The sequence below is a fragment of the Ursus americanus genome, chromosome 12 (genome assembly GCF_024610735.1).
Source record: "Ursus americanus isolate L20-20 chromosome 12, mUrsAme1.1.p, whole genome shotgun sequence".
Taxonomy (NCBI): Eukaryota; Metazoa; Chordata; class Mammalia; order Carnivora; family Ursidae; genus Ursus; species Ursus americanus.
In genome coordinates this window covers 19,449,447-19,476,961 of record NC_142138.1, presented here as the reverse complement: position 1 = coordinate 19,476,961, position 27,515 = coordinate 19,449,447, and the positions used below count along the sequence as shown (strand labels likewise).

General features: G+C 37.5%; 1 protein-coding gene across 5 annotated transcripts in view; it reads right to left on the bottom strand.

The window, feature by feature from the left end:
- The window catches only part of ALG6 (ALG6 alpha-1,3-glucosyltransferase), a 99,421-nt gene extending 73,527 nt beyond the window's left edge, over nt 1-25,894 (bottom strand). For 3 of the 5 annotated variants that reach the window (XM_087865960.1, XM_045802170.2, XM_087865958.1), the window contains exons 1-3: nt 25,779-25,894; nt 21,151-21,420; nt 7,740-7,824 (exon numbers count right to left, since the gene is read on the bottom strand). In XM_087865960.1, the coding sequence (XP_087722086.1) occupies nt 7,740-7,824; nt 21,151-21,232 (167 nt within the window). In that variant the 5' untranslated portion in view covers nt 21,233-21,420; nt 25,779-25,894. Of the gene's footprint in view, nt 1-7,739; nt 7,825-18,926; nt 19,143-21,150; nt 21,421-25,072; nt 25,167-25,778 lie in introns of all 5 variants that reach the window. The other 2 variants (XM_087865959.1, XM_045802169.2) reach the window with 2 other exon arrangements.
- Between the last annotated feature and the right edge of the window lie 1,621 nt (nt 25,895-27,515).

Sequence of the window (27,515 nt, the reverse complement as noted above, 5' to 3'; positions counted from 1 at the left end):
CCAAGTTTATATAAACAGATTCCTTAATTATATCCTTTATAACTAAGGATCTTCTTCTATCCAACTAATTTTCTCAGTCCTAAGAATAATTTACAGTAATGGAGATCAAACTATATAACCCACAAATAATCAGTGTTCATAACCCATTTCAAATGGGTCACAATTTTTTAGTGTCACAATCTCTTAATTTGGGATTAAATTTTCTTTCTTTTAAATTGACATTCAATCTCATTAAATAATCTATTGTTCATCTTCAGGTCTGCTTTGCCTAGTCACATAAAATGTAGGTTTGAAAGGAAGGGACGGGGATTAATAAAATGATCAAGGCATGCTACACAACCAAGAGATCTGGACATAGAGTACTATAGTATGTACCATCTGGCGGAAGCTGTCCACTCCAGGAGCAACATCCATGCCAATCACCCTAGGTCCTATATCTGGCTGGCACTTGAAGCCAAGAGGCAGTGAGTCCAAGAATCTCCAGGTTAGTTGGAGCCCCTTTTGACAGCCTGAATCTGGGAAACTGGCCAGGCCAAGTGTGGAGACCAGAGGACTCACTCCTCCAACGCCCTCTGAAGACAGGCACCAACACCAACTGTGTTATTTCCAAATTCACCTTATTACCAAGGACACAGGAATAAAGTTTTATTGCATCAACCTCACACAGCTGTTGAAGGATTGGGTTAAATACATAAAGCTGTTAAATCATTGCCTGACACACAGCAAGTACACAATAGTAGTTCTAATTGCCTACTAGCCACAAAATGGATCTAGCAATGGAAAACCACTTTGACCAATACAATTTCATTTGCTTTTCTGTTTCTCATAAAACAAAAGCTATTTTTTGTTTACTTGAACCTTGAGATCCTCTGGAGATAAGTAAAAGAGGCACTGACAGCAAAGATACAAATTAACAATAAAGCCACTGTTTGAATTGGGAAGAAAGAATGACAGGACTAACAACCTTTATGGAAAAAGTAGCTTTAAAATGCTTCAAGTATGGCGCCAGGGTGGCTCAGTCAGTTAAGCATCTGTCTTCAGCCCAGGTCATGATCCTGGTATCCAGTCCCATGTCAGGCTCCCTGAGTCTGCTTTTCCCTCTCCCTCTGCCCCTCCCCCTGCTCCTTCTCTCTTGCTGCTCACTCTCTCTCTCTCAAATAAATAAAATCTTTAAAAAATAAATAAAATGTTTCAAGTAAAGCTGCAAAATCTACTAGTAGAAACAAAGCGACTAGTTAATTCTCCTGTTTTATATATTTTAGATATACCTGAAAAGTTGTATAAATGCTATCAATATGTTGAAATGTATTTTCCCAACAAATTCGCATATAATTTCAGACGTTTTGTCAGAAAAAATGTGGCTGCCATATGAATTATGAAATTACATTCAAGAGTGTTATCATTAACTTCAAGATACAATTTTTTCTAATATACAACCCACAGTCATGGGTATTTTTGCTTTTAAAAAATACACATTTTACTGTGAAATAGTTTCAAACTTGCAAGGGTTTCAACAATAGTTCAAAGGACTTCTGTACATCAAAATGTAAAATTTTTATACGACAAAAGACACCATAAGAAAAGTTTAAAGATAAGAACAAACAGAAGATATTTATTTTATACATACACACACACAAGAAAAATTATTAAAACATAGAATACTGTTGTAGCAGACAGATTTTATAGGGATGTTCTGTTGTTCGTACCCCTGAGGATGTACAATCCACCCCCCCAGCGTTGGCAAGACCTATGACTTGCTCGTAATCAACAGAATATGGCAAAGGTAATAGATGTCACTCCTGTGCTTATGTTTTATGTATACATAAGATTCTGTCTTGTTAGGAAGTATGCTAAAGAGACTCCCTTTTACTGACTTTGAAGAGGCAAGCTGTCGTGTTTTAGTAAGTGACCATATTGGAGAAGCCACATGGCAAAAAATTGCAAGTAAACTCTAGGAGCTGAGAGTAGCTTCCAACAAGAAACTGAAGCCCCCAGTCTTACAGATGCAAGAAAATTAATTCTGCCAACAGCCAGAGGTACCTTGGAAATGGTTGCTTCCACAGTTGAACCTCTGAGAAGACAAGAGCCCCAGCTAACAACTGGATTGCATGCAGCCTTTGGAGGCCCTGAGAAGAGTATCAAGCTAAGTCATGTCTAGACTTTTGACCTAAAAAAAATCTATGTGAAAAAAATATGTGTTTAAGTAATTACCATTTGTGGTCATTTGTTAACACAGCACAGAAAATTAATATACAGTAATCTTCCCTTATCCACAGTTTACTCTCTGTGATTTCAGTTACCAGTAGTCAATGCAGTCTGCAAGCAGTTGCAGACTCCTGAGGATAGTGGGAGGTCAACTGTAGCTTAATGCTATATCACAACACCTATGTCATTCACCTCACTTCATCTCATCACATAGACATTTTATCATCTCACATCATCACAAGAAGAAAGGTGAGTATAGTCCAATAAGATATTTTGAGAGAGAAACACATTCATGTAACTTTAACTACAGTACACTGTTATAATTGTTCTATTTTATTACTAGTTATTGTTATTAATCTTTGCTTATTTACAAATTAAACGTTATCACTGGTATGAACGTATAGGAAAAAACACAGCCTATAGGGCTTGGTATTATCCATAGTTTCAGGTATCCACTGGGGGTACTGGGGCTTATCCCCCACGGGTAATGGGGGACTTCTGTAACTTTATTTAAAAATCGTACAAATTATTATAAAAAAAGATCAGCAACCCACCAAAAACATGGAAAAAAGATATGACTATGCAAATTTGAGAAGAAATATGTTAATCAGCAAATATATTAAAAGATGTTCAATATCACACGTACTCAAGGAAATAGAAATTTTAAAAGTCCAGTGTTATTAAGGTATGTGGAAAGAAGATATTCTGGTGTTGGTATCCATTAAAACTACTTCAGAGATTCCACCTCTAAGAATCTACCTAGAAAACACATGTGCACAGGGAAGATATACTTTATTTCATCATTCCCCTACTAAGAGATATTTTGGAGTATTTCAGGTTTCTCAATACTATAAACAATGCTGCAATAAATATCCATGCCCAATTCTCCTGATTTATAAAACTGTGATTTCATTTAGAAAGCAACAAGCTCACGTTAGGCAGACTCCTTCCCTAGCCCCAGGTAGAAACCATGCCTGCACTGAGCCAACCATTTCTTTTTTAATAATAATTGCTTTAAATTTAGTGGGAAAGATTTTGCCCCTTGACAAAAAGAAAGGTAGAAAGAAGGTATTGCTATTATTCCTGCCTTGAACATGGCTGTATAAAGTTACAATGCTTGTAGCCTGAGCAGTCATCTACTGACCATGGAGTGAGTACGCTCAGGATGAAAAGCCAACATGCCAAGAAGAAAGGAATGGAAAAAGCCTGAGTCCTGGATTGCTATTACTGAGCCACTTTACCAGCATTACAATGACCTACTTCTTGAGATAATTGAATTATTTTATTGCTTAAGCTACTATTACTCAAGTTTTCTATTACTTGATGCCAAAACTGCTCCTGATTCCACACATAAGGAATTTTCATATAAAATTTATCATAAAATTAAATAAATAAATTCTATTTTCCTTCTTAAAATACACAATGAATAAATAATAAAAGTTTTCTTTTAATTTAGAATTATCAAAATTAACACTTTTAAAGTTAACATGACCAATCCTGATAACCTACTTTAAACAACTATGTCACCCGGAAAGAGTTTTGACTAATTACACTATAGCTTACTCTCTAGGTAAAAAGAGAAAGACTTTACTCTTGGAAAACTGAAGTAAAAAAATAAGAAATCACACCTTTCAAACATGAATCTGAAACAGATCAGTTTCTCTTAGAATTGCCAGGTGTACATTTTTGGCTTTTCTCGTCTATCCACTCATAAAGAGAAAATTCCTGACATTTATTATACTAAATCATATTTCTTGGATTTCCTATGAAATTTGTTAAGTATTGCACGATCGAATAATGATAAATCATACTTCTTTATACCATATGTCTCTGTTTCTGAGCCTACCATTCAGTATTCTCATGCTACCCACTGCTTAATAAAGATTTCAACACTATAAGATTTACCACCATGATTACTTTAGACATGTCATAATATTTAAGACTCACAGACCAGAGTTAAAACTGAATCACATAATTATATCTGAGGTATACATTTCTGGTTTTTAAACAAAGAAAAAGAATGAAAATGTATACATATAGTCAACTCTTGATTATCTGGGCCAAGGTAGGAGACAACTGGTACAGAAAACTGAAAAATGAGATATATGTATTAGAATAACCCACCCTCCATACTGAATTGAGATTAAATTCTCACTCCTGGAATCAATGTTTTCCCCACTAACATTAAGCCAAATACTGCAATTTATTACTTTTCTCTAATCTTTCAATACTAAATATCACAATTACTTTTATACGAAAATCTTTGCGAAGTACTTACCAGAGAATAGCTAAAAATACAATTATCTTATCCATGCAATTTTTACAAAGGAATAAAAACGAATTACAAAACTCAAAAGCAATGAGCTGGTTTCCCTCAGCAAACATTACCTTATTCTATCAATCAAGCAAGAGAAAAACACATTAAGAATGTACTAATAACTGGAACAATAATACTCATTGGTTAAATCATTGTACGAGGATATGAAAGATGCTCAAAATAGTACAATAAAGAATAGTGCCAAATATTTATCTGATCTCTATTTTAAATGCTCTCTGACTAGGGTACAGCCTACCAACCTATTAATAGGGAGTTTAATATGAAGTTCATGCTTGAAACTCTCTCATAAATGAATTACATAAAAGCAGTGACCAAGAACGAAGAATCCTAAAATGTTTATGGAACCACAGAAGACCCCAAATAGCCGAAGCAATCTTGAGAAAAGACAACGCTGGAGGTATCACACTCCCTGATTTCAAACTATCAAAGCTATAATAATCAAAACAGTATAGTACTAGTATGAAACAGACACAAAGATCAATGGAACAGAATAGAGAGCCCAGAAATAAACCTATGGATATAGGGTCAATTAATCTATGACAAAGGATGTAAGAATATACAATGGGGAAATGACAATCTCTTCAATAAATGGTGTTGGGAAAACTGGACAGCTACATGCAAAAGAATTAAACTGGACCACTATCCTATACCATACACAAAAATAAATTCAAAATGTGTTAAAAACTTGAATATAAGACCTGACACCATAAAACTACTAGAAAAAAACATAAGCAGTAAGTTCTTTGACATCAGCCTTAGCACTGTATTTTTGGAACAGTCTCCTATGGCAAGGATAACAAAAGCTAAAATAAACAGGATTACATCAAACTAAAAAGCTTTTGCATAATGAAGGAAATCAACAACAAAACAAAAAGGCAACCAACTGAATGGGAGAAGATATTTGCAAATCATATATCCAATAAGGGGTTAATATCCAAAATATATAAAGAATTTACACAACTTATATAAAAAAAAAACCCAATTAAAAGCTGGGCAGAGGACTTAAATAGCCATTTTTCCAAAGAAGACATACAGATGACCAATAAGCACATGAAAAGATGCTCAACATCACTAACAATCAGAAGGATGCAAATCAAAACCACAATGAGGTATCATCTCATCACACTGGTCAGACTGGCTAATATTAAAAAAAGGTAAGAAACAAGTGTTGGTAAGGACATGGAAGAAAGGGAATCCATGAACTGCTGGGAATATAACTTGGTGCAGCCACTATGGAGAACAGCACGAAGGTTCCTCAAAAAATTAAAAATAGAACTAGCATACAATCCAGCAATTCTACTTCTAGGTATTTATCCAAAGAAAACAGAAACACCAATTCAAAGAGATATATGCATCCCTATGTTCATTATAGCATTATTTACAATAGCTAACATATGGAACCAACCTAAGTATCTATTGCTAGATAAACAGATAAAGAAGATGTGGTATACAAGTTAACTCTTGAACAATACAGAGGTTAGGGGCCTCGACCCAACACATGTATAACTTCTGACTCCCTAGAACTTAATTACTAATAGCCTGTTGTCTGGAAACCTTACCAATAACATAAACAGTTGATTAACACATATTTTGTATGTTTTATGTATTACATATTGTATTCTTCCAATAAAGTAAGTTAGAGAGAAGAAAATGCTATTAAAATCATAAGGAAGGGAAAATACATTGATAGTACTATATTTTAAAAATCCACATTTAAGTGGACCTTTGTAGTTCATTCAAACCTGTGTTGTTCAAGGGTCAACAAAATAGGGGTGCCTGGCTGGCTCAGTTGGTAGAGCATCCAACTCTTTGGTCTCAGGGTTGAGAGTTCAACCCCCACGTTGGGTGTAAAGATCACTTAAATATATAAAACTTAAAAAAAAAAGGGGGGGGTCAACTGAATATATACCGTGGAATATTACTCAGCCACAAAAAAAAACAAAAACAAAAACAAATTCTTGCCATTTGCAACAACATGGATGGACCTAGAGGGTGTTACGCTGAGTGAAACAAGTCAGACAGAGAAAGATAAATACTGTGTGATTTCACTTATGTATGGAATCTAGATAACAAATGAAGAAAACAAAACAAAAATAGATTCATATAGATAGGAAACAAACTGTTGGTTATCAGAGTGGGAAGGGGTTAGACAAAATAGGTGAAGGGGATTAAGAGGTACAAACTATAAAATAAGTAAATCATGGGGATATAATGTACAGCATAGGGATTATAGTCAATAATATAATAAGTTTGTATGGTGACAGATGGTGACTAGACTTATGGGGATCATTTCATAAGTATAAAAATATTAAATCACACCTGAAACTAACATGATTTTTTATGTCAATTATATTTCAATTTAAAAACAATAACAAATGTACTTTAACTTTGAAAAAAAAATATTATATAATTTCCTCACATAAAATCCCATGAAAGAGTTCTTTTGGATTCTAATGACTCGAATAATTTACCAACATACAGGGGAAAAAAAAAAAAGCAGTGACTAAAGCAATTAACAGAACAATGCAAACAGTTTGTACAGCCAGTCTCTAATAAAATGATCTTTTAGGCATCCAATAAGTCAATAAATGTCATTTATTGTTACCAGAATATATTCAATAAAAATGAGACAGGCACAAATTTCTGTAAAGATATAACCACACCTAACATTTCCCAAAAGCTCACTTTGTTGCAGACACTAGTCTAAGTGCTTTACATGTATCATTTTATTCAATCCTTGCATTAATCCAGTGAAATATGTACTCTATCATTTCCACTCTACAAGTGATAAAACCATGGCAGGGAAAGTTAAATAATTTCACCAAAGGTCACACAGGTAGTAAACAGTAGAGACAGGACCACTATGCTACTGCTCTTTCATATCTCATTCATTCCTAATGAAGAAACTTTGCAAAACCACCAGAAAAAATACTGTTAGCCCAGGATGGTTCTTTAGTTTATGTCCAGAGGAGCTTCTAAGGCATAGTGTTCTATCCTCAAAGTTCTTAGCATATTAAAGCTGCTGAGTACATGGGTAACTTTCAGGAGTATAAAGTTTCAAAGATGAGCCTACATATGCAGGTAATACAAGAAGAGAAGGATGCTGAAGATGAATAGCATCTTTTCCTTTTAAATTATCTTAAATAATCTGTATTAACTATGATAAACAATAAAATCAATTTAAAATAATCCATACCATTGTTCGACTGGTAAATTAAAAGTAATTTCTTGCCAGTGTCTCTGAGCTTCATAATCACCAAACATAGGGGGTTTTCCAGCACCTAGACGAAAGGTAAAAAGAGCGAGACAACAATATACTTTAATATATAAATGATATTAATTTCCTTATGAAAATTTTCCAAATTATAGAAAAGCAGTATAGGTTAAAGCAGTGTAGGTTAAAGAAAAGAACACAGACAGTACCAAATAGCAGAGATGAGGTGTGAATCCTAGCACTGCTAGTACACTGAGTTATTGTGTGACCTTGGACCAATTCCTTAACCTCCCTAAGCCTCAGCACATTAAAAACAGGATCTACGTAGGGGCACCTGGGTGGCTCAGTCGGTCAGGTATCTGCCTTTGGCTCAGGTCATGATCCCAGGGTCCTGGGATCCAGTCCCACATCAGGCTCCTTGCTGAGTGGGGAGCCTGCTTCTCCCCTGCCTGCCGCTCCCCCTGCTTGTGCTTGCTTTCTCCCTCTCTCCCTGTGTCATATAAATAAATAAAACCTTAAAAAAAAAATACAAGCTATAGTTAACATTAATTAGTTAATAACACTAATCATAAAATATCCAAGTTTATTTTTACTTCATGAGAAAGACTATCAATTATACTGTCCAATAAATATCATAAAACAATAATGAGTACCTATATTTTACAAGGGGCTTTTGCAAACTAAATATAAATAACTGAAGGTCAAGTATAGAACCAAAACCAGACTATATGTTACAAAGATATTTGTTAGGTCAGGCTTTGCTGTCAAATGATTGATATAAAGACTGTCGGTTTACAGCATTTTTTTTAATTTCAAAATTGCTAATACAGGATAATAAATCTTTAGTAACAATTGATAGCACCTACTATGTGCCAGATACATCAATGAAGTTAAGTATTATTATTATCCCCACTCTACAGCTGAAAAAACAGGCAATTCACCCAGCCATCAAATAGCAGAGTCTGGAGTTGAACCCAGGCAAACTGGCTCCATAATCCATGCTTTTAACTCCTACTTTATATTGCTCAGAACTTGGTTGTTCAGTAGGTTATTAACCTTAAGTCATGTTAAATGACATAAAGTTAATTTCATTTAGTAAACAGTAAACATCCACTATTTAACTAGCAGGTAACTACAAAACTGTGAGAAGCCCAGAGACATACAGTTAGGTCACAGGTTTTTAAATCAGCAATTGAAAATCACATACAGTCAAATATACTCAATAATCCATTAGTTATTAATTAATGCCACCTTGGAGAATGATATTAACAGTCACTCAAATTCAACCCAGATTTTCTCCAGTTTTGGAACACTACATTAAGTACGGCTTTTTGCATGTAACAACTACATTATACCGATATTCTTTAATGGCTAGCATCTTTACCCAAGGAGATATCCCCACTGTTGAGATAATCATGGGAAAAGCAGATGAACATCTCCAAAGCATATATAGAGAGTGACTGTTACAAGCAATTGCCCACAGTACATAGACATATGTATACACATACACACACACACCTGTCCCTCTCTCAAAAAATACCGTTATCTTTTTCATTTTTGTGTTCTCAGACGTAATGGCACCTGGTAGATTCAATGAGTGATGCTGAAGCAAGAATACTGATATTATCAGCGTGATATAGCAAGGATTTTAAGTTCAAAAGACTTGAAATTTTGAATCCCTGATTTTGCATTTACCATATGTGCAAGATTAAGCAATTTGTGATGGCAGACCAAATTATGCTGACCATTCTAATACAATCCCCATTTATTGGTTCTTGCACAAAATATCTTTAAGTTATTGTCGGAGACTTTAAAACTCCAAGCCTCTGTTCATGCTGCTTACTCCCTGTTTATACATCCCTTCCATCAACTCATAGCCAATCTTTAAGAATCACCTCAAATTCCAAATTCTCCATGAAACCTTTCTTGTAAATTAAAAACACACTGTTCACTGATTTTTTTTTAACTTATTTGAGAGAAAGAGGGAGAGCAGGGGGACAGACGATGGGAGAGGGAGAAGCAGGCTCCCTGTCAAGCACAAAGCCCAACTTGGGGCTTGATCCCAGGACACTGTGATCAGGATCTGAGCCAAAATCAGATGCTTAATTGACTGAGTCACCCAGGTACCCCCAGTGTTCACTAATTATTTACTCCTCATAATACTTATATTTTCAGGGCACCTGGGTGGCTCAGTTGGTTGGGTGACTGCCTTCAGCTCAGGTCATCATCCTGGAGTCTCAGGATCGAGTCCTGCATCGAGCTCCCTGCTGGGCAGGGAGTCGGCCTCTTCTTCTGACCTTCCCCTCTCTCATGCTCTCTCTCTCTCTCTCACTCATCCTCTCTCGCAAATAAATAAAATCTTTAAAAAAAAAACAAACATATTTTCAGTATCACGTATTTTGTCCCATGACTATACTATTTCCTAATTGCCACCCAAGTAAGAATTTCAGTTCCTATGAACAAGAGAATATGTTTTTCGAGTTCAAAGGAAACATATTGCTATGTACATACATTCATTAAAAACTTATTTAATTAACTGCGCAGGAGAGGTAAAATAACCTGTTTTTTTTTTTTTAAAAAAAAAAAGGAAAAATATATCCCCAATGAACTGTAATTTTTTCATGTGTATTTTGTAGGATAGGAATGTGTGTGTGTGTGTGTGTGTGTGTGTGTGTGTGTGTGTGTGTGTGTTTCTATTTTAAGGAATACAACCATTATCTATGGCTTCTTTTGTGGGGGGAGGATTTGATTTCTATTTTTTGTTTGTTTTGTTTTTATTTGTTTGTTTGGTTCCACTGGGATAATAAGAGAGGATCTTAGGTCATTTTCTACACCTGACAAAATCCAACTATCTAGATTTTCTGAAATTGCTCTAGACATGTGGTCAATGTGGAAGAATTTATTACCATTCTCTAACAAATAGAAGAATGGATAATGACTCTCTTTAGGGTTGAGAAACAAGTTTCTATCCAGAGTCTGACCTACTTCAATAAATTCAGCTGACACTAGCTATGAAATTAGTACTTAAGTTTTTAAAACTGCTAAAGTGCCCTTAAAGCAACCCAGAAGGACAACCCAACTGTACCTATGGGAGCTTCACCTGGGAAGGACAAAAAGGATTCCTTCCACAGTGATTAATTCCACAAATTCATTTACATAAAATTCAGAATTACATAAAGAAAACACACTAATGTATATTCGCAGTTTCAATTTTGTCTTGCTCTCAGAGAAATGGGCTTAAGGAGCACTTAAATGTTCATTGTATTAACTGTTGTTGAACTATTCAGAATTATGCTATAATTTAAAAAACAATTCGTTTCTTTTATAACAATACATTCTAACTGCCTTTACATTTAAATTTTAAACATTCTAAGAAAAGAGAATTTGGCTAAAATTTTCCAGAACAAAATCCCCCTTTTATAAGTGCTCTTGGTGAGTAAGACAAAACATTATAAACAGCAATGGGTAACTTGAGAGAAACTGACCAATAAAATAAACATTTCTTTCTTTTTTTTTTTTTTTAAGATTTACTTACTTGCGAGAGAGAGAGAGAGAGAGAGAGAGCGAGCACACACAAGTGAGGAGGAAGGATAGAGGGAGAGGGAAAGAGAATCTTCAAGCTGACTCTCCACTGAGTGTGGAGCCTGATCCCAGGACCCTGCGATCATAACCTTAGCCAAAACCAAAAGTCAGACACCTAACGACTGAGATGCCACAATACTAACTAACTAAACAGAATACAGTCATACGTTTAACAATGATTGATATGCTGCCCAAAAAAAAAAAAAGATTCTCTATGCCTTATCCCTCCTTAACAGCCAATACAACTTTGGGGGGGAAAGAATATTACAATAACTTTTCTTGGTTCCAGAGTTACTATTTGCTCAAAAACACTTTGGATCAACTATAGAGGTACTCTGAATCTCTACAAGACATAAACTATGAATACTAAAATCAGAATTTGTTTCCTCCCTGGGGCTCCTGGCTGGCTCAGCTGGTGAAGCATAAGACTCTTGATCTCAGGGCCAGGAGTTCAAGTTCCATGATGGGTGTAGAGATTACTAAAACATGAATAACCCCCCCAAAAAAAACAGAATTTATTTCCTCCCCAAAACTTGTTTAAAAGTAACAAGCAGGGTGTCTGCATGGCTCAGTAGGTTAAGCATCTGCCTCTGGCTCAGGTCATGATCCCCAGCATCATGGTATTGAGCCCCAGGTCAGGCTCTTTGCTCAGCAGGGAGTGAGCTTCTCCCTCTCCCTGCTCCTGCGAGCGCATGCCCTCGCACTGGCTAGGTCACACTGGCATTCTCTCTCTCTCCCTCTCAAATAAATAAATAAAAGCTTTTCTAAATTAAATAAGGAAATAAATAAAGGTAACAAGCACTATTTATTCAATACTTTTAGGTCTGTAAAAATCAATTATATAAGCAGCACTTAAGTAAGGTGTATAATGTAAATATGTAAGCGGCATATATTTTAGAAAAATTTAAATTACAATACACGTAAGTAGTTTGCCTATACAATATATGCATTTCCAAAGGAGAAATAATGGATTAATACTAAGCAAGCTAACCTGAGCTTCCTCACTTGAGTGCTTCCTACTTACAATCTTAAAACAAGACAAATGAAAAGCAAACTAAAATAAGCATGTTAATAAGAAATTGTAACAAAAAGTATTTTAATTGAGAAAAAAATCTCAGCAGAATCACAGATGTCATACTTAATTCTTTAATTCTCCCAGCCTCCTATAATATAGAAGTTCTTTACGAGTGCTAAAAATGTTGTATTTTTTTATGATGGGGTTAAGAACTGACAGAATTACAATTTTTCTTAGTGCTTAGCACTTTATTCTTCTCATCTGAAAAATGGCAAAAACATATAATAACCACCTATAAAAGATGTCTACAAATATTCTACTACAATAACAATACTTTTCCTATACAGTAATCCAAAAGTAATCTTGTTGACTTTCTTACCGGACAATTTAAGAGTGAAGTTTAAAATAAGCAGGAGTACTGTTTTCCAGATAAAGTAAGTACGTGAGTAAACTCAGACTTTAGGAGAGAAATGTTAAGAATAAATAATGTATGTAAGCCACAAGGATACACAAGTATTACATATGCTTGTTGTCCACTATTCAGTTCCCATTAAGCATTTGATTACACATGCCAGTAATACTGAAATAGTGTGATTTCTTAAATTATATTATTCTACTCTATACCTTTAGTTCTCTTCTACTTTACCTCAACATGAAAAGTTCAAAGAAAATAATGTATCTGTCAAAATGAGACTAAAGGAAAATTGTAAGAACAACATACTGATCAAGAATAAAACAGTGCTGAAGGAAGAAAAGGAGATGACCATCCAATGGACCAGTTATAGGCTGAAATCAAAGGTAACATAAATTACATATTTTCCGTAACAACTTTTAACAGGGCTCTTCTTCTCACCTCATTACCCCATTCCTGCTACCAAACCAACTCCCTCCTACCATTCACAAACTTCTGAGTCACTATGGCCTCTTATTAACTCCCATTTAGTCCTCAATTCATTATAGGCTGATAATTAAGAGGCTCACAATGGCCTCCTTAGAGATCTTTTGTCTATTCTTAATTTTCACCCTTACTTGACAGTCTAGAACTTGACATTGTAGGCCAGTCCTTATTTCTTGATTTTCTCTAATTTCCTGCCTTCCAGGTTCTAATCCTTCCTCCTCATGGTTTCTCCTCAGCCTCCTTTAATCATTCCCCTTCTCTGTGAAAGTGATCAGTGTCTAAATCTGCTTTCTTCTTGCAGTATAAATGCCCCCAACCCTGTGGCTTTAATATGTATGAACATTTTATAAAGATCAGAATAACACGGGGAGCTTTTAAAAATAACCGAAGAGACCAGTTTACAGCAACACCTCCAATATCAGAAAAGGTCAGAAAAACATCTGCAATGGGGGGCGGGGGTAATGGCTGAATTAGCATCAAAACAAGAGAATTCCTTAGGAGCCAGAAATAACAAAAGAAGTTTAAGATCCAGACAAGTAAGCGTTTGTCCTGAGGGTATCCAATGGCCTTTTGTGGCCTAATGGCCTGGCTACTGAGAAGTTCTATGCAATGAATAGGAGGTATAGCCTAGAATTTGAACAGGTGAAAACTTCAGTGTCAGAACCATCTATGAGGATATAAAAAAACAATGCCTTTGGGGAAATGGTGAAGATAGTATTTATCTCTCCCTTGGCTGCCGGGAAGTACAGGAAGAAAAGTCTCCTGAAAATTCCTAACAATATCCTGCATTCACCCAATGTGGGGCCTGAATTCACACCAAGAATTACAGCCAAAGAAACCTTACATTGAGAATTTAGTTTGACTTTTAATAGTGCCCAAAGTGCCTAGCAAGAGGCAACCTAAATCCTCTGTGGAGAAACATACAGTAAACTTGGGCCTCAAAGAATTCTCACAGATAAAAGTTCCAAGTAACCTGAGCTCACAATTTTAATAAAAATCACTAAACCCACAAACAAAATCCCATGAGCTAGAGTCCATAGAACAAACAAACCAGGAAATCAAACTGTGGTATTAGTATTTTCTGAGAGGGAATATAAAATAAGTATGGCTAATATGTTTAAAGATATAAAAGAAGACACTGAGAATATGTTGAAGGAAGAAGAGACAATCAGAAATGATGAAGATGATTTGAAAAGGAAACAAACAGAACTTTTGGAAATTAAAAAATACAGTAACTAAAATTGTAAAAACTCAATGGCTGGGTTAAAAAACATATTAAACACGGGGCTCCTGGGTGGCGCAGTCGTTAAGCGTCTGCCTTCGGCTCAGGGCGTGATCCCAGCGTTCTGGGATCGAGCCCCACGTCAGGCTCCTCTGCCAGGAGCCTGTTTCTTCCTCTCCCACTCCCCCTGCTTGTGTTCCCTCTCTCGCTGGCTGTCTCTCTGTCAAATAAATAAATAAAATCCTTTAAAAAAAAAATATATTAAACACAACTAAAAAAAAATAATGAAAAGGAAGATAGACCTGATGATTATTTAAAAAAAAAAAAAGGCAGTATGAAGAAACTATGAGATGAAATATACGGGAGATTATGAGGCATAGAGGATAGGATGAAAGGACCCAACATACATCTAGTAAGAGTTGCACAAGGAAAACAGAAATGAGGGAGATGCAATATTTGAAGACAGAACTGAAAATACAAACTCAATGAGATGAAGAGACTGTTGTCTATTTTCTGCTATATCACCTGCCTTTGGCATGAGTACCCTACACATATGTGGTGAATTAATAAAAGACCAAAGCTCTAACATATATCTAACCAGAGTTTTACAAGGAGGAAACAGAATGAGAAGAGACTAGCTGAGCAGTTTTAAGAACAGACAGAAGGTTATCATTCGAGTCAGAAACCCCAGAAAATCCTGAGGATAAATTTTTTAATACTTACACTTCGATACATCATAGTAAAATCGCAGGAAGAGAGAAAAGACAATTACCTATGGAGAAATCACAACTGAAATGACAACTGATGGTCTGAACATAGCAACAGAAACTAGAAGACAATGAAATGAGATTTTCAAAATATTAAGAGAAAATAATTGTCAACACAGAATTCCAAACCCAGTAAAATGTTAGGACCTAAAGCAAAATAAAGGCATTTTCAGATTAAAAACTAAGCCACCAACAGGCTCTCACTAAAAAAAAAAACCACCCAGGGGGTGCCCGTTTGGCTCAGTCAGTAAGGCATGTAACTCTTGATCTCAGGCTTCTGAGTGCAAGACCCACAATGGGAACTGAGCCTACTTTAAAATTTTTTCTAATTAAATTTAATTTAATTTAATTTAAATTAAATTTAAATTAAAATGTTTTCTAATTAAAAAAAAAAAAATTTAAAAACCTCCCAAATATTTGGGGCGCTTGGGTGGCTAAGTCAGTTAGTTGAAGTGTCCAACTCTTGATCTCAGCTCAGGTCTTGATCTCATGGTCATAAATTCAAGACCCACCACTGGGCTCAGTGCTGGGCGTGGAGCCTACTTAGAAAAAAAGAAAAAACAAAACAAAACAGAAACAAAAACAAAAACATTATGCTAAGCGAAATAAATCAATCAGAGAAAGACAATTATCATATGATCTCACTGATGTGTGGAATTTAAGAAACAAGGCAGAGGATCATAGGGGAAGAGCGGAAAAAATGAAACAAGATGAAACCAGAGAGGAAGACGAACCATGAGAGACTCTTAATCTTAGGAAACAACCTGAGGGTTGCTAGAGGGGAGGGGGGTGGTGTGATGGGGTAACGGGGTGATAGACATTAGGGAGGCTATGTGTTATAATGAGGACAATATAAGACTGATGAAACACAGACCTGTACTTCCGAGACAAATAACACATTATATGTTAATTAATTTAAATTTTAAAAAATTAAATTCAATTAAAAAAACAAAACAACAAAAACAAGCGAAAAAAACCTCCCAAGATGTACTTCAGAAAGAAAATTATCTCAAAAGATGTAATACGTAAAAAGGAAGGTTAATCACAGAAAATAATAAACCTGAAGGTAAAACCTAAGTAAATATTAATTGTATAAAACAGTGATTAATGTCTAAAATCTTAGTAATAACATTTTAATAGCAGAGTGAGATTTATAACTAGAGTTAAAGCATCTCATGGTCCTTGCATTGCTCAGAAAGAGAATATAAATACTAATTTTAGACTGTTAAATTAAATAGGTATATGAAAATCTCCACGCCATGCCCTAAAAGAACAAAATAAAGCATAACTTCCAAATCATCAGGAGAAAGTGGAATTAGGGTGGGGAACTGGTTAGTCAGGTCTAAGTCACAGGGATTCAGAGGTAAAGAGTAAAAGGATAGAAAAAGATATAACAGGGGCGCCTGGGTGGCACAGCGGTTAAGCGTCTGCCTTCCACTCAGGGTGTGATCCCGGCGTTATGGGATCGAGCCCCACATCAGGCTCCTCTGCTGTGAGCCTGCTTCTTCCTCTCCCACTCCCCCTGCTTGTGTTCCCTCTCTCGCTGGCTGTCTCTATCTCTGTCAAATAAATAAATAAAATCTTTAAAAAAAAAAAAAAAAAGAAAAAGATATAACAAGCAAAAATTAACCTAAAGAAAACTAATGAAGTTTTATTAATTTTAGAGGAAATGGACTCTAAGATAATAGCAGTACTGTAAATAAACAGGGACACAACAGAAATGTCATGAAATTCAAGTCACAAGGAAAAAAGTTCTACATTACCTAATAATATAAATACAAAATATACAAATAGAAATTGACAAAACTACAAATGGAAATTGCAGCTCTCTCAACTGGCAGTTTAAAACTGGGCAGAAATCAGTAAGGATATAAAAAATTAACATCAAACAATAATACTGAGTGAAAGGATACATGCAGAATATTAAACTGGAGAACATATATTTTTCAAGCACACACAGAACTTTTACAAAAACTGGTCACATAGTATGCCAAGTCTCAAAACATTTCAAGTATATACCATACAGAACGATTCTCTTTCTACCATGCAATTAAATTTTTAAAATGTCAAAAAAAAAAAACATTTTTAAAGCCTAGATATTGAAAAAATTTTAAATATGCTTCTAAATAATTCAAGAGTCAAAGCATAATCGCAATAGAACATAGAGGGGTGCTGGGTGGCTCAGTCAGTTAAGTGTCTGCCTTCAGCTCAGGTCATGATCCTAGGGCCCTGGGAACAAGACCGGCATGGGGCTCCATGCTCAGTGGGGAGCCTGCTTCTCTCTCTCTTTCCCTCCCTCGGCCTCTCCCCCTGCTTGTGCTCTCTCCCTCTCTTAAATGAATGAATAAAATCTTTCAAAGAAATAAAATCTTTAAAAAAAAATAGAACATAGAAAATATTACTTGTGGGGCACCTGGGTGGCTCAGTCTGTTAAGCATCTGCCTTTGGCTCAGGACATGATCCTGGACTGCCAGGATCAAGCCCCGCATTAGGCTCCCTGCCCAGAAGGGAACCTGTTTCTCCCTCTGCCCCTCACCCCACTCATGCTCACTCTCTCTCAAATAAAATCTTAAAAAATTAAAACTAAAATTAAATAAACAAACAAATAAATAAAATAAAAACTCAAAGGGCGCCTGGGCAGCTCAGTGGGTTGAGCAAGTGACTCTTCATTTCAGCTCTGGTCTTCATCTCAGGGCTGTGAGTTTGAGCCCCATGTCGGGCTTCACCCTGAGTATGGAGCCTACTGAAAAAAAAACTCACTAGTGAATTAAAAACATTACTTCAGAAGTGTCATGTTTGGAACCCTCTCAGGTTCTACCCTCCTGATTCTAATTAATTGAATCTTTGACTAATTCCAATTAGTATTTTTTTATTATAATAAAAGTCTACTCCTAAGTAAAAAATTTTTTTAAAAAAGTTAAAATTAGGAACAAGATAAAGACGCCCAAATCCCTATTTCAAATCACTATTCAACACTATAATAAGGTCTTAGCAATAAAAAGACAAGGAAAAGAGTTAGTGGTAGGAAGTAAGAAATAAAACTGTCATTATTCACGATATTTTTTTTAATGAAGAAAGTCCAAAAGATCCTTCAGTTAAATTATTAGAATTACGAGTTTAGAAAGGTTGCCAAATATAAAAGTCAACCTCATTTTCATACCTTAGCAACATGCATATTTTTATGTAATCTGGAACTCACAACCCCAACATCAAGAATCGCATGCTCCACCCACTGAGCCAGCCAGGTGCCCTCGGCAACAAGCATTCAGAAAAACAATTTTTTAGGGGCGTCTGGATGGCTCAGTAAGTTGAGCATCTGATTATTGATTTTGGCTCAGGTAGGATCAGGGTCATGAGACTGAGCCCTGCATCAGGCTCCAAGCTCAGCTAGGAATCTGCTTGAGATTCTTTCTCTTCCTCTCTCTCTGCCCCTCCCACCTGGGTGGCACAGTCAATTAAGCAAACAAGTCTTCGTTTAAGCTCAGGTCATGATCTCAGGGTCTCGAGATAGAGCCCTGCATTTGGCTCCTCGCTCAGCACAGTCTGCTTGAGTTTCTCTCTCACTCTCCCCCTCCACCTCTCCTCATGCCCCCCTGCACTCACTCTTACACTCTCTCTTTCTCTCTCTCAAATAAATAATTTTTTTTAAAAAAGAGCACTTAAATAAAGGGAGAAAAAAACATACCATCTTAATGGATTAAAAGTCCCAGTTTGGGAGCACCTGGATGGCTCAGTTGGTTAAGCATCTGCCTTCAGCTCAGGTCACGATCCTGAGGTCCCAGGATGGAGGCTCACTTCGGGCACTTTGCTCAGCAGGGCGCCTGCTTCTTCCTCTCCCTCTGCCCCTCCCCCTTGCTCATGCTCCTGCTTGCTCACTTTCTCTCTCATATGAATAAAAAATCTTTGAAAAAAAAAAAGTCCCAGTGTGAAAACAATTGCCAATTCCCCCCCCAAATTATTCAAAGGTATAAAATAATGTAATTCCAATCAAAATCCTAACAGGGTTTTTCATAGGACTTTGACAATCTGATTTTTTTTAAGGCACTGTGGGCGCCTGGGTGGCTCAGTTGGTTAAGCATCTGCCTTCAACTCAGGTCATGATCCTGGAATCGAGCCCCGCATTGGGCTCCCTGCTCAGCAAGAAGTCTGCTTCTCTCTCCCCCCACCCCTATACCCCTACACCCCGCTCATGCTCTCTCGCTCTAATAAAATCTTAAAAAATAAAATCTTTGAAAAAATAACACGTTTCATTCATATTCTCTCAAGTAATACCCACAACCCTGTTAAAATACATATTAATATTCCCACTTTGTAGAAGAGGTACCTTTGTAAAAGGTTCACGGAGATCAAGTAACTACTCCAAGATCAGGAAGCTAAGAAGCAAAAAAACTATGATTTGAACCCAAGTCTACTGCTGCATCCAAGTGATTTTACTTCCTCAATATTCCTCAAATTCATTTATCCATTTTTTAGCTGGCTTACTTTGACTTCTTTCTTAGAAGCCACAGAGCAGTGTCATAAAAGCACTGACTTTGGAATGAAATACAAGTATATTTGAATCCCAGGTGTCATTTATCAGTTGTCCCATTTTCCATTTGTAAATTAGAGACAACACCTATCTTCAGTAGTTGTGGTATGTAAAAGAAAATGCTCAGTGTCTAGCATACGGTAAATACTTAAAATAGCAGCTCATACTTCTATTATTATGATTATGTCATTTGTCTCCTTATCTCCAACCTGCTTCCTACAATCGTGTTTCATTACAATGAAAGTTATTTTTCTAAACACAAGTAATTTGCCAAGTGAACTGTATAGCTAAATCTCAAGCTGCTTCCTCCCCATCCTTTTTGTTCCTTCTTTTTATGCTACTCCAATAACTGACTACTTAAAATCATGTTCTCATTCTACCATGTTTTTGTACATGTTCCCCATTTCATTTGCCTAACAAATTCCAACTCGTCTTTCAAACCCTGAACTCAAACATCATCTTCTCTGAAAAGTTTTCTCTAATGCAACCTATTCATTCATTTCTCTATGTTACCTTTGTACTTTACAAATACTTCTAGTCATAATTATCACATTGTCCTATGACCACTTACCTACTAAAATGCGGACCCTTTCAGTAGTGGATATTCATGTATTTTAGCACCTAGCACAGTGCCTGGAACATGAGCAGTGCTAAATACTCACAGAGCAAAATCTAATTCTATCCCCTGTCCAGGACCACGTACCATCAATTCTCCCTCCCTTTCTCTCACATCATTCCCAGTCTTATTCTCCACTGGTCTCTTCCCTTCAGTCTAGTAACATGGCATGTCAACTCTAAACAAACAAAAGCCTCTTTTGATTCCACTTCCACCTTGAGGTACTGGCTCAGTTCTTCCTTCGATGCCTAATATGCAATCATTTCTCAACTTGTCATCTTCCCCATTAGAATACATTTTTGGCGCGTCTTGGTGGCTCAGATGGTTGAGGGTCTGCCTTCGGCTCAGGTCATGATCTCCAGGTCCTGGGATAGAGTCCCATGTCAGGCTCCCAGCTCAGCAGGGAGTCTACTTCTCCCTCTCACTCTGCCTCTCCCCTTGCTTGTGTGCTCTCTCTCTCTCTCTCTCAAATGAATAAATAAAATCTTTAAAAAAATAAACTTTCATAAAAAATAGAATACATTTATTTTCTCATGTCATAAAGTCTATGCTTCTATCTAGCTCTCCCAGTATTATTTTTAGTAGAGTTCAATGTTTAAATAAGTGTATTTTCTTGACCATACCAATAAAGACTCAAATTCTTCTCTGTCCCAGTCAGATATCTATAAACTATTACAAAAAGGAGGAGGAGGAGGGGGAGGAAGGAGAGGAGATGACTATTCAAAGGAATATTTACCCATCTTTTAAACAGTAAAGATGTGTTACCTGAATAAGAATTAAGAGAAACTGTCCACCGTACTGTTAGTCCTATTAAGACCACAGTTGCCATCAAGTGCCATTTTTCCATATTTTTCCTTCAAATCTAAGGGGGGCAAAAAAACAGGACCAGTGCCAGAATATTTTTAACTGGTAGTCAGTCACTTCTTTTCTTCATCAGAAAAATGTCATCAATTCTTTGGGATTAGGAGTTTGAGAGAATTTTAAGAGATGCTTCGTTTCCAGTTAAATACTGATTTTTGTCTATGAAGAAGTAGCCTGGAGGGAAAAAAACAAGACCAAGAGTTAGCCAAGCACAGTATAACAAAGGAACCATTAAAACAAGTAGGAAGACAGAGAATTGGGGTGTTGACAAGGAGGAAAGTGGGCAGTTTTAAGTTCTTTATTCCCTAGTCCTCTGGGAAATATATCTCAAAAAGTAGCTCTCCTTGTTAAATGTATCTAAAGATGTGGTAAGGATCTGTTCTTCCAAGGGAACAATCCCGAGTGCAGAAAAACAACAGATATATATAGATAGCAGAAGAGTCAATTCTATCTAAAGCATGTTTACCTAAATGTAAAAATAAAACTACAAAAGTTAACAAAGAGATGATTTTCTTTAGTACAGACAGAAAGAAGAATTTTACCTTTCTATTTAGTTTGAGAAAGTCTTCCACTAAAGAAATTTATGTAGTTTGATTTTTGTTTCTTTTCTTCCAAAATATACTTTCACTAAGAGCAACATCTTTCCAACTTAGAGAATGAACCTTTACAAGAATCAAGTAATAATCACAACTCTTAAGAGAAAAAGCAGTAAGATGCAATTAACCATTTACGTGTTTCATTTTTTTCAGTTTTTTCCTTGGGTTGGATGGTTTAAAAGTAAAAAGCTTTGAGAAATTATGGGCCACTTTAACCGCAGGACATACTAAATATAACCAGAAAAATACAATAAGTCAACAAAAAAAAACTAGGGGAAAATTGGCACATTCCACCTACTGAGTTAAAAAAAAAAAAAATTTTAAGAATGTAATTAACATACTAGTTTTATTTATTTTTTTATTAATTTTTTTTAATTCCAGTATAGTTAACATACAGTGTTATATCAGTTTCAGGTATACAATATAGTGACAAAAATTATTCTCTTATTTAAATATAGCAAGGGTCAGGGCGCCTGGGTGGCTCAGTTGGTTAAGCGTCTGCCTTCAGCTTGGGTCCATGGTCCGGGGGTCCGGGGGTCCTGGGATCTAGCCCCGAGTCAGGCTCCCTGCGGAGCTTCTCCCTCTCCCTCTGCCTCTCTGTCTTTCTGTCTCTCATGAATAAATGAATAAAGTCTTTAAAAAACAAAAACAAAACAAAACAAAAAACAAATAAATAGCAAGGGTCAACTCCAGAACTAATGAAGTTTAGCATCTCAATTAGGTAGAATGACTCAAAGCAGTAAATAAGGCTATGTAAATATATTATTCACATCTGGGTTATATACATGCCATTTCCTCACTCCTATCACATCCATTTTTGATCATATTACTATTCACCAGCACTTCTATCACAGAGGCAGGGTAAGAGGAAAAATTAAAATTCAATCACTTTGGGACACCTCGGTGACTCAGTTGGTTAAGCATCTGTCTTCAGCTCAGTTCATGATCCCAGGGTCCTCAGATAGAGTCCAGCATCAGGCTTCCTGCTCAGCAGGGAGCCTGCTTCTCCCTCTGCCTGCAGCTCCCCCTGCTTGTGCACTCACTCTCTCTCACTCTCTCTCTGACAAATAAATAAAATCCTTAAATAATAATAATAATAAAATAAAATTCAATCACTTTCCAATGTTGACTCTGGATTTCACACAAGTTACATAGACCATTATAAACTACTCAATTCTTTTTTGTTGTTGTTTAAGTAGGCTCCATCCCCAATGTGGAGCCCAACATGGGGCCTGAACTCATGACCCTGAGATCAAAACCAGAGCTGAGATCAAGAGTCAGACCCTTAACCCACTGAGTTACGCAGACACCCCCAAAGTCTTTTTTAGCCTAACCCAAAAAGCCCTTTTTATCAATGTGCTGCACTATACATTCCAGAATTGCAATACACTATATTTTACTGAGATATCATGTTTAAAACTGATTTTACAAATGCTAATTCCTAGATTTGAAAATATGGCTTAACTAATAGCTCTATCTAAGAAATCTAAATCCCTAATATGACTAAGTTAATAATCCACAGTTCCAGAAAATCCTATATAAGTACTTCGTCAGGAGTTGGGAACAACAAAATAAGACTGCCGATAACACTAAATAGATGTCAACTGAATGGGAGGTAACAGTTGATAACTGTCAGTCCTGCAGGGACCCAGAACAAATGACCAGTGTATTTTTATTTCAAAGTAAAAAGTTTAAAAATAAAAATAAATGAGAAGTAAAAAGTTTAAGTCGTGTTTTTTTTTTTAAGTTTACTTATTTTTTTTAGTAATCCCTACACCGAATGTGTGGCTCAAACTCACCACCCTGAAATCAAGATTCGCATGCTCTCCCAACTAAGCCAGTTAGCCAAGCACCCAACTGGTAGTTTAAGTTAAAAAAAAAAAAATTAGGAAAGGTTTTTTTAATAATTAGAGCTGTCCAAAAATGAAACAAGCTTGAGAAGGGGATTCCTCTGTAACAGGTACAAACAAAAGCTGAACAAATACTTGAAAGAATATTTTTAAAGTATAGAATAGATGACTAATTTCTAAAATGTCTACTAAATCTGATTTTGGAAACATATTATGCATCTGAATTAATATAAATCTTGACAATACAAAACAAGAGTTGATCTCCCAACTCCTTAATGTTTTCCTTAATTCCCAAGTTACCCCGTATCGCTAGTTTTGCAGTGTTTCTTTGGTTAGTAAAATGGATAGGCCTTCCCATCCTTCATAAGTGATTCATATTAAATTTTGAAGGGCATTAAAAACATCGTTCTCACATCTTTTTACCCTTAAAATAAAATGCAAATACTCCAGGGGCACCTGGGTGGCTCAGTCGGTTAAGCCTCCGCCTTTGGCTCAGGTCAAAATTCCCAGGGTCCTGGAATCAAGTCCGGAGTGGGGCTTCTTGCTCAGTGGGGAGCGTGCTTCTTCCCCTCCCCCCTGCTTGTGCTCTCTCTCTCTCTCTCAAATAAATAAAAAAATCTTTACTTCTATTTTTTATTTTTTAAATATTTTATTTATTTGACAGAGAGCACAGGATGGAGGAGCAGCAGGCAAGAGGGAGAGGGAGAAGCAGACTCCCCCCCCCACCGCCGAGCCCAATGCAGGGCTCGACCCAGGACCCTGGGATCATTACCTGAGCCAAAGGCAGACACCCAACCGACTGAGCCACCCAGGCGCCCTGTAAATAAAATCATTAAAAAAAAAAAAATTTGCTTGGACCACCTGGGTAGCTCAGTCGGTTGGGCCATTGCCTTCAGCTCAGGTCATGATTCCTGCGTCCTGGAATCCAGTTCCTTGCTCAGTGGTAAGGCTACTTCTCCCTCGGCCTCTACCTGCCACTCCCCCTGCTTGTGCTCTCTCTCTCTCTCTCTCTCTCTCTCTCGGACAACAAATAAAAACTTAAAATAAATAAAACTGGGCCACCCAGGCACCCCAAATGTTGTTTCGTGATTTGAGTGGTGGTTAAAAGATGTGTTTACTTTACAATAAATCAAGTTACAACTTAAGATTGCTGTATTTTCTTGTATATATGTTATATCCCAATAAAAAAAGCATAAAAGAAATTACTTTTTTTTTTTAAAGAAAATTACATTTGACAACTACAATATAAGTTCCGTGCAAGCAAGGATCCTCTTGTCTTAGCTCCTGGCTCTGCTCCCTGCACAACAATGTTGCAGAAAGCAGGTACTCATAAAATATTTGCTCAATGGAGATCTTCCTATGTACGAAGAGGGGAGGTACCTGATTTTACCGAGTCCTTTGTGGCCAAAGATATTATGAGACTTAACGGATCTCTTCTTGAACAGTAACAAGGGTTCTTTATTACTTTTTCCATCTACAAAGCAAAGTACAGTAACTCTAATCCATCCACACGACACGAAGTTTTCACGCAGGTAAGCAGATAAGTTTTGTCCTACTTTGCCCTAAGATTAGTACATTTCGATCAAAAACCTAAAAACAAAACCTCAGCGACATTTCGATCAAAAACAAAAATAAGGCATACAAAACCTCAGCAGTTCACTTCCAGGGCCGAATTTGTTCTTTTTATTCTTAAAGTTTCTTCCCCCAAGGTGGACACAATACCGAGGGAGTGCGGCCATCCCTGAGGAGCACGTCTGTCAAAAGGGACAGTCCTAACGTTTCTCCTCCATTTTTCCAGCGGGCCAGACCCTCAAGACAGCAGGATCAAGGGCGCCAAGGGAGCTAAGGCTGCTGCCAAGCCAAGGGGTCCCACCACCATCAGCACGTCCCGTCACCCGACCCCCAAGCGAGCCAGCAGGAGGACCTGGGGAGGCCTCGCCAGCCGCCCCTCTGAGAGGAGCGGGACCTGGAGCCGGGATGCGAGCCGGGCTGCTACCTGCGCGCGGAATCGCTGTACGTCGCGAATCCCCCACCCCTTCCCACCCTGACCCAGCAGCCCAGACGCCCCAGGATCCCGGCCTCTTACCCCACCGCCGCGGAACGTTGGGATTCGCGCCCGCAGCTATTCCAGGTAGGCGCCTGCGCGCTCGCCCCCGCAACGGAGCGCCTCTCCTCGGCCTTCCGCTTCCGCGTGCGCGCGCGTTGAGCGCGGGAGCGAGCCCGTCGAACGTGAGGGGAGGGGCCGGGAAAAGGCGCGGAGAGGAGGTGGCCGGCTTAGGAGGCGGAGCAGCGAGGGCTGGAACCCGAGAGGCCTCCCAGCCCGGGTTAGGCTTGGGGCGGGTGGAAAGCCCCTTGCTCTTCTTTCCCTGGATGATGGCCAAGCCCTGAGCGGCTGCTTAGTCCACGGATTCCTGTCAGGGGCGCGTCCTGGCTCCCTTCACAGAGTGGAGAGCCCTTGGCTAATCCTCACCACCGTGCAGTGGTCTTCCTCTGTGCCTATGCCCTCAAGGAGCCAGAAAGCCAACCTGCTTCACTTTCTTCAAGCCACATGCCTGCGAAGAATGTATTCAGGCTGGTAAGTCACTTCATGTAAGAAACATTAAACGTCCAACCATTTTTGAAAGCCTGTGGGTTATACAAAAGAACAGCCTTGCCCTCAAGTAGCCACTACACCTTTGCCATCAGGCAGCTTGGATCACCTATTCCCAAACTTGCCCAAACTACCTTACCTCCTTTGTTTAGAGAATGCACACATTCCTCTCTGCTAAATCCTATCATTCTCAATAAGCCAACCCCTGATTTATAATCCATTAAGTACAGGCAAATATTGGACTATGGCTTTATACTGAGTCTGCACAACTCTCTGAATCTACTTTTCTTCATCTGTGAAATGAGTGATAGGTCTATGTAAACTTCCACATCTAAAACTTTATTCTATATTTAAAAGACTGTCAAGGGGCGCCTGGGTGGCTCACTCGGTTAAGCATCTGCCTTCAGCTCAGGTCATGATCCCAGGGTTCAGGGATGGAGCCCCACGTGGGGCTCCCTGCTCACCAGAAAGCCTGATTCTCCCTCTTACCTCTGCTCGGGCTCTCTCTCACTATCTCTCTCCCAAATAAATAAATAAAATCTTTTTTTAAAAAAAGAAAATAAAAATAAAAGACTGTCAGTAGTAGAAATACGGAGAAAGGTGGCCAAGTCCCTGCCCAAAAAGAGATTTCTCACTGGAAAGATAGTTTCATGCATAAAAGAATAGAAAGCTATAGAAGGGAACACATGCTAAATGTCATTATTAGTATATGCATTAAGTACTGTAAGAGTTCAGAGAAGAAATTAAAACTCTAAATTAAAAAGTATCAGGAAATGCTTTCCCTGGAGCAGTCAGCTGAGCTTTGAAGGAAACCCTGGAGGATGGGAGTAGGACTGCAGGCAGAGGAAATGGTTCAAGTCAAAGTTGTGGCAGCTGAAAGTGCAGAACATTTCCTCTAGTTCAGATGGTGGATGATGAAGCTGAAAAGGAATAATTGTGGAGAGCCTTGAATGTGTTGACTGTGGTATATGGAATTTATTCAATGATCAGTAGGGAGCCAATAAATGGCTTTTAGCAGGGATTCAAATGTACAGTACGGTGTTAGAGAAAATTTACAGTGGTGATAATGGATCAGCCGAATCAGAGGAAGAGGTAGAAATCATTATAGTAGCCCATGCATGATTAGACAGAGGCCTGGACTGAGATGGTAATAGTGGAACCGGAAAAGAAGAAATCAATGCAGCAGGAAGAATGGACAGGTCCTGGTAACAACAGATATGGAGAAGAAGTGAA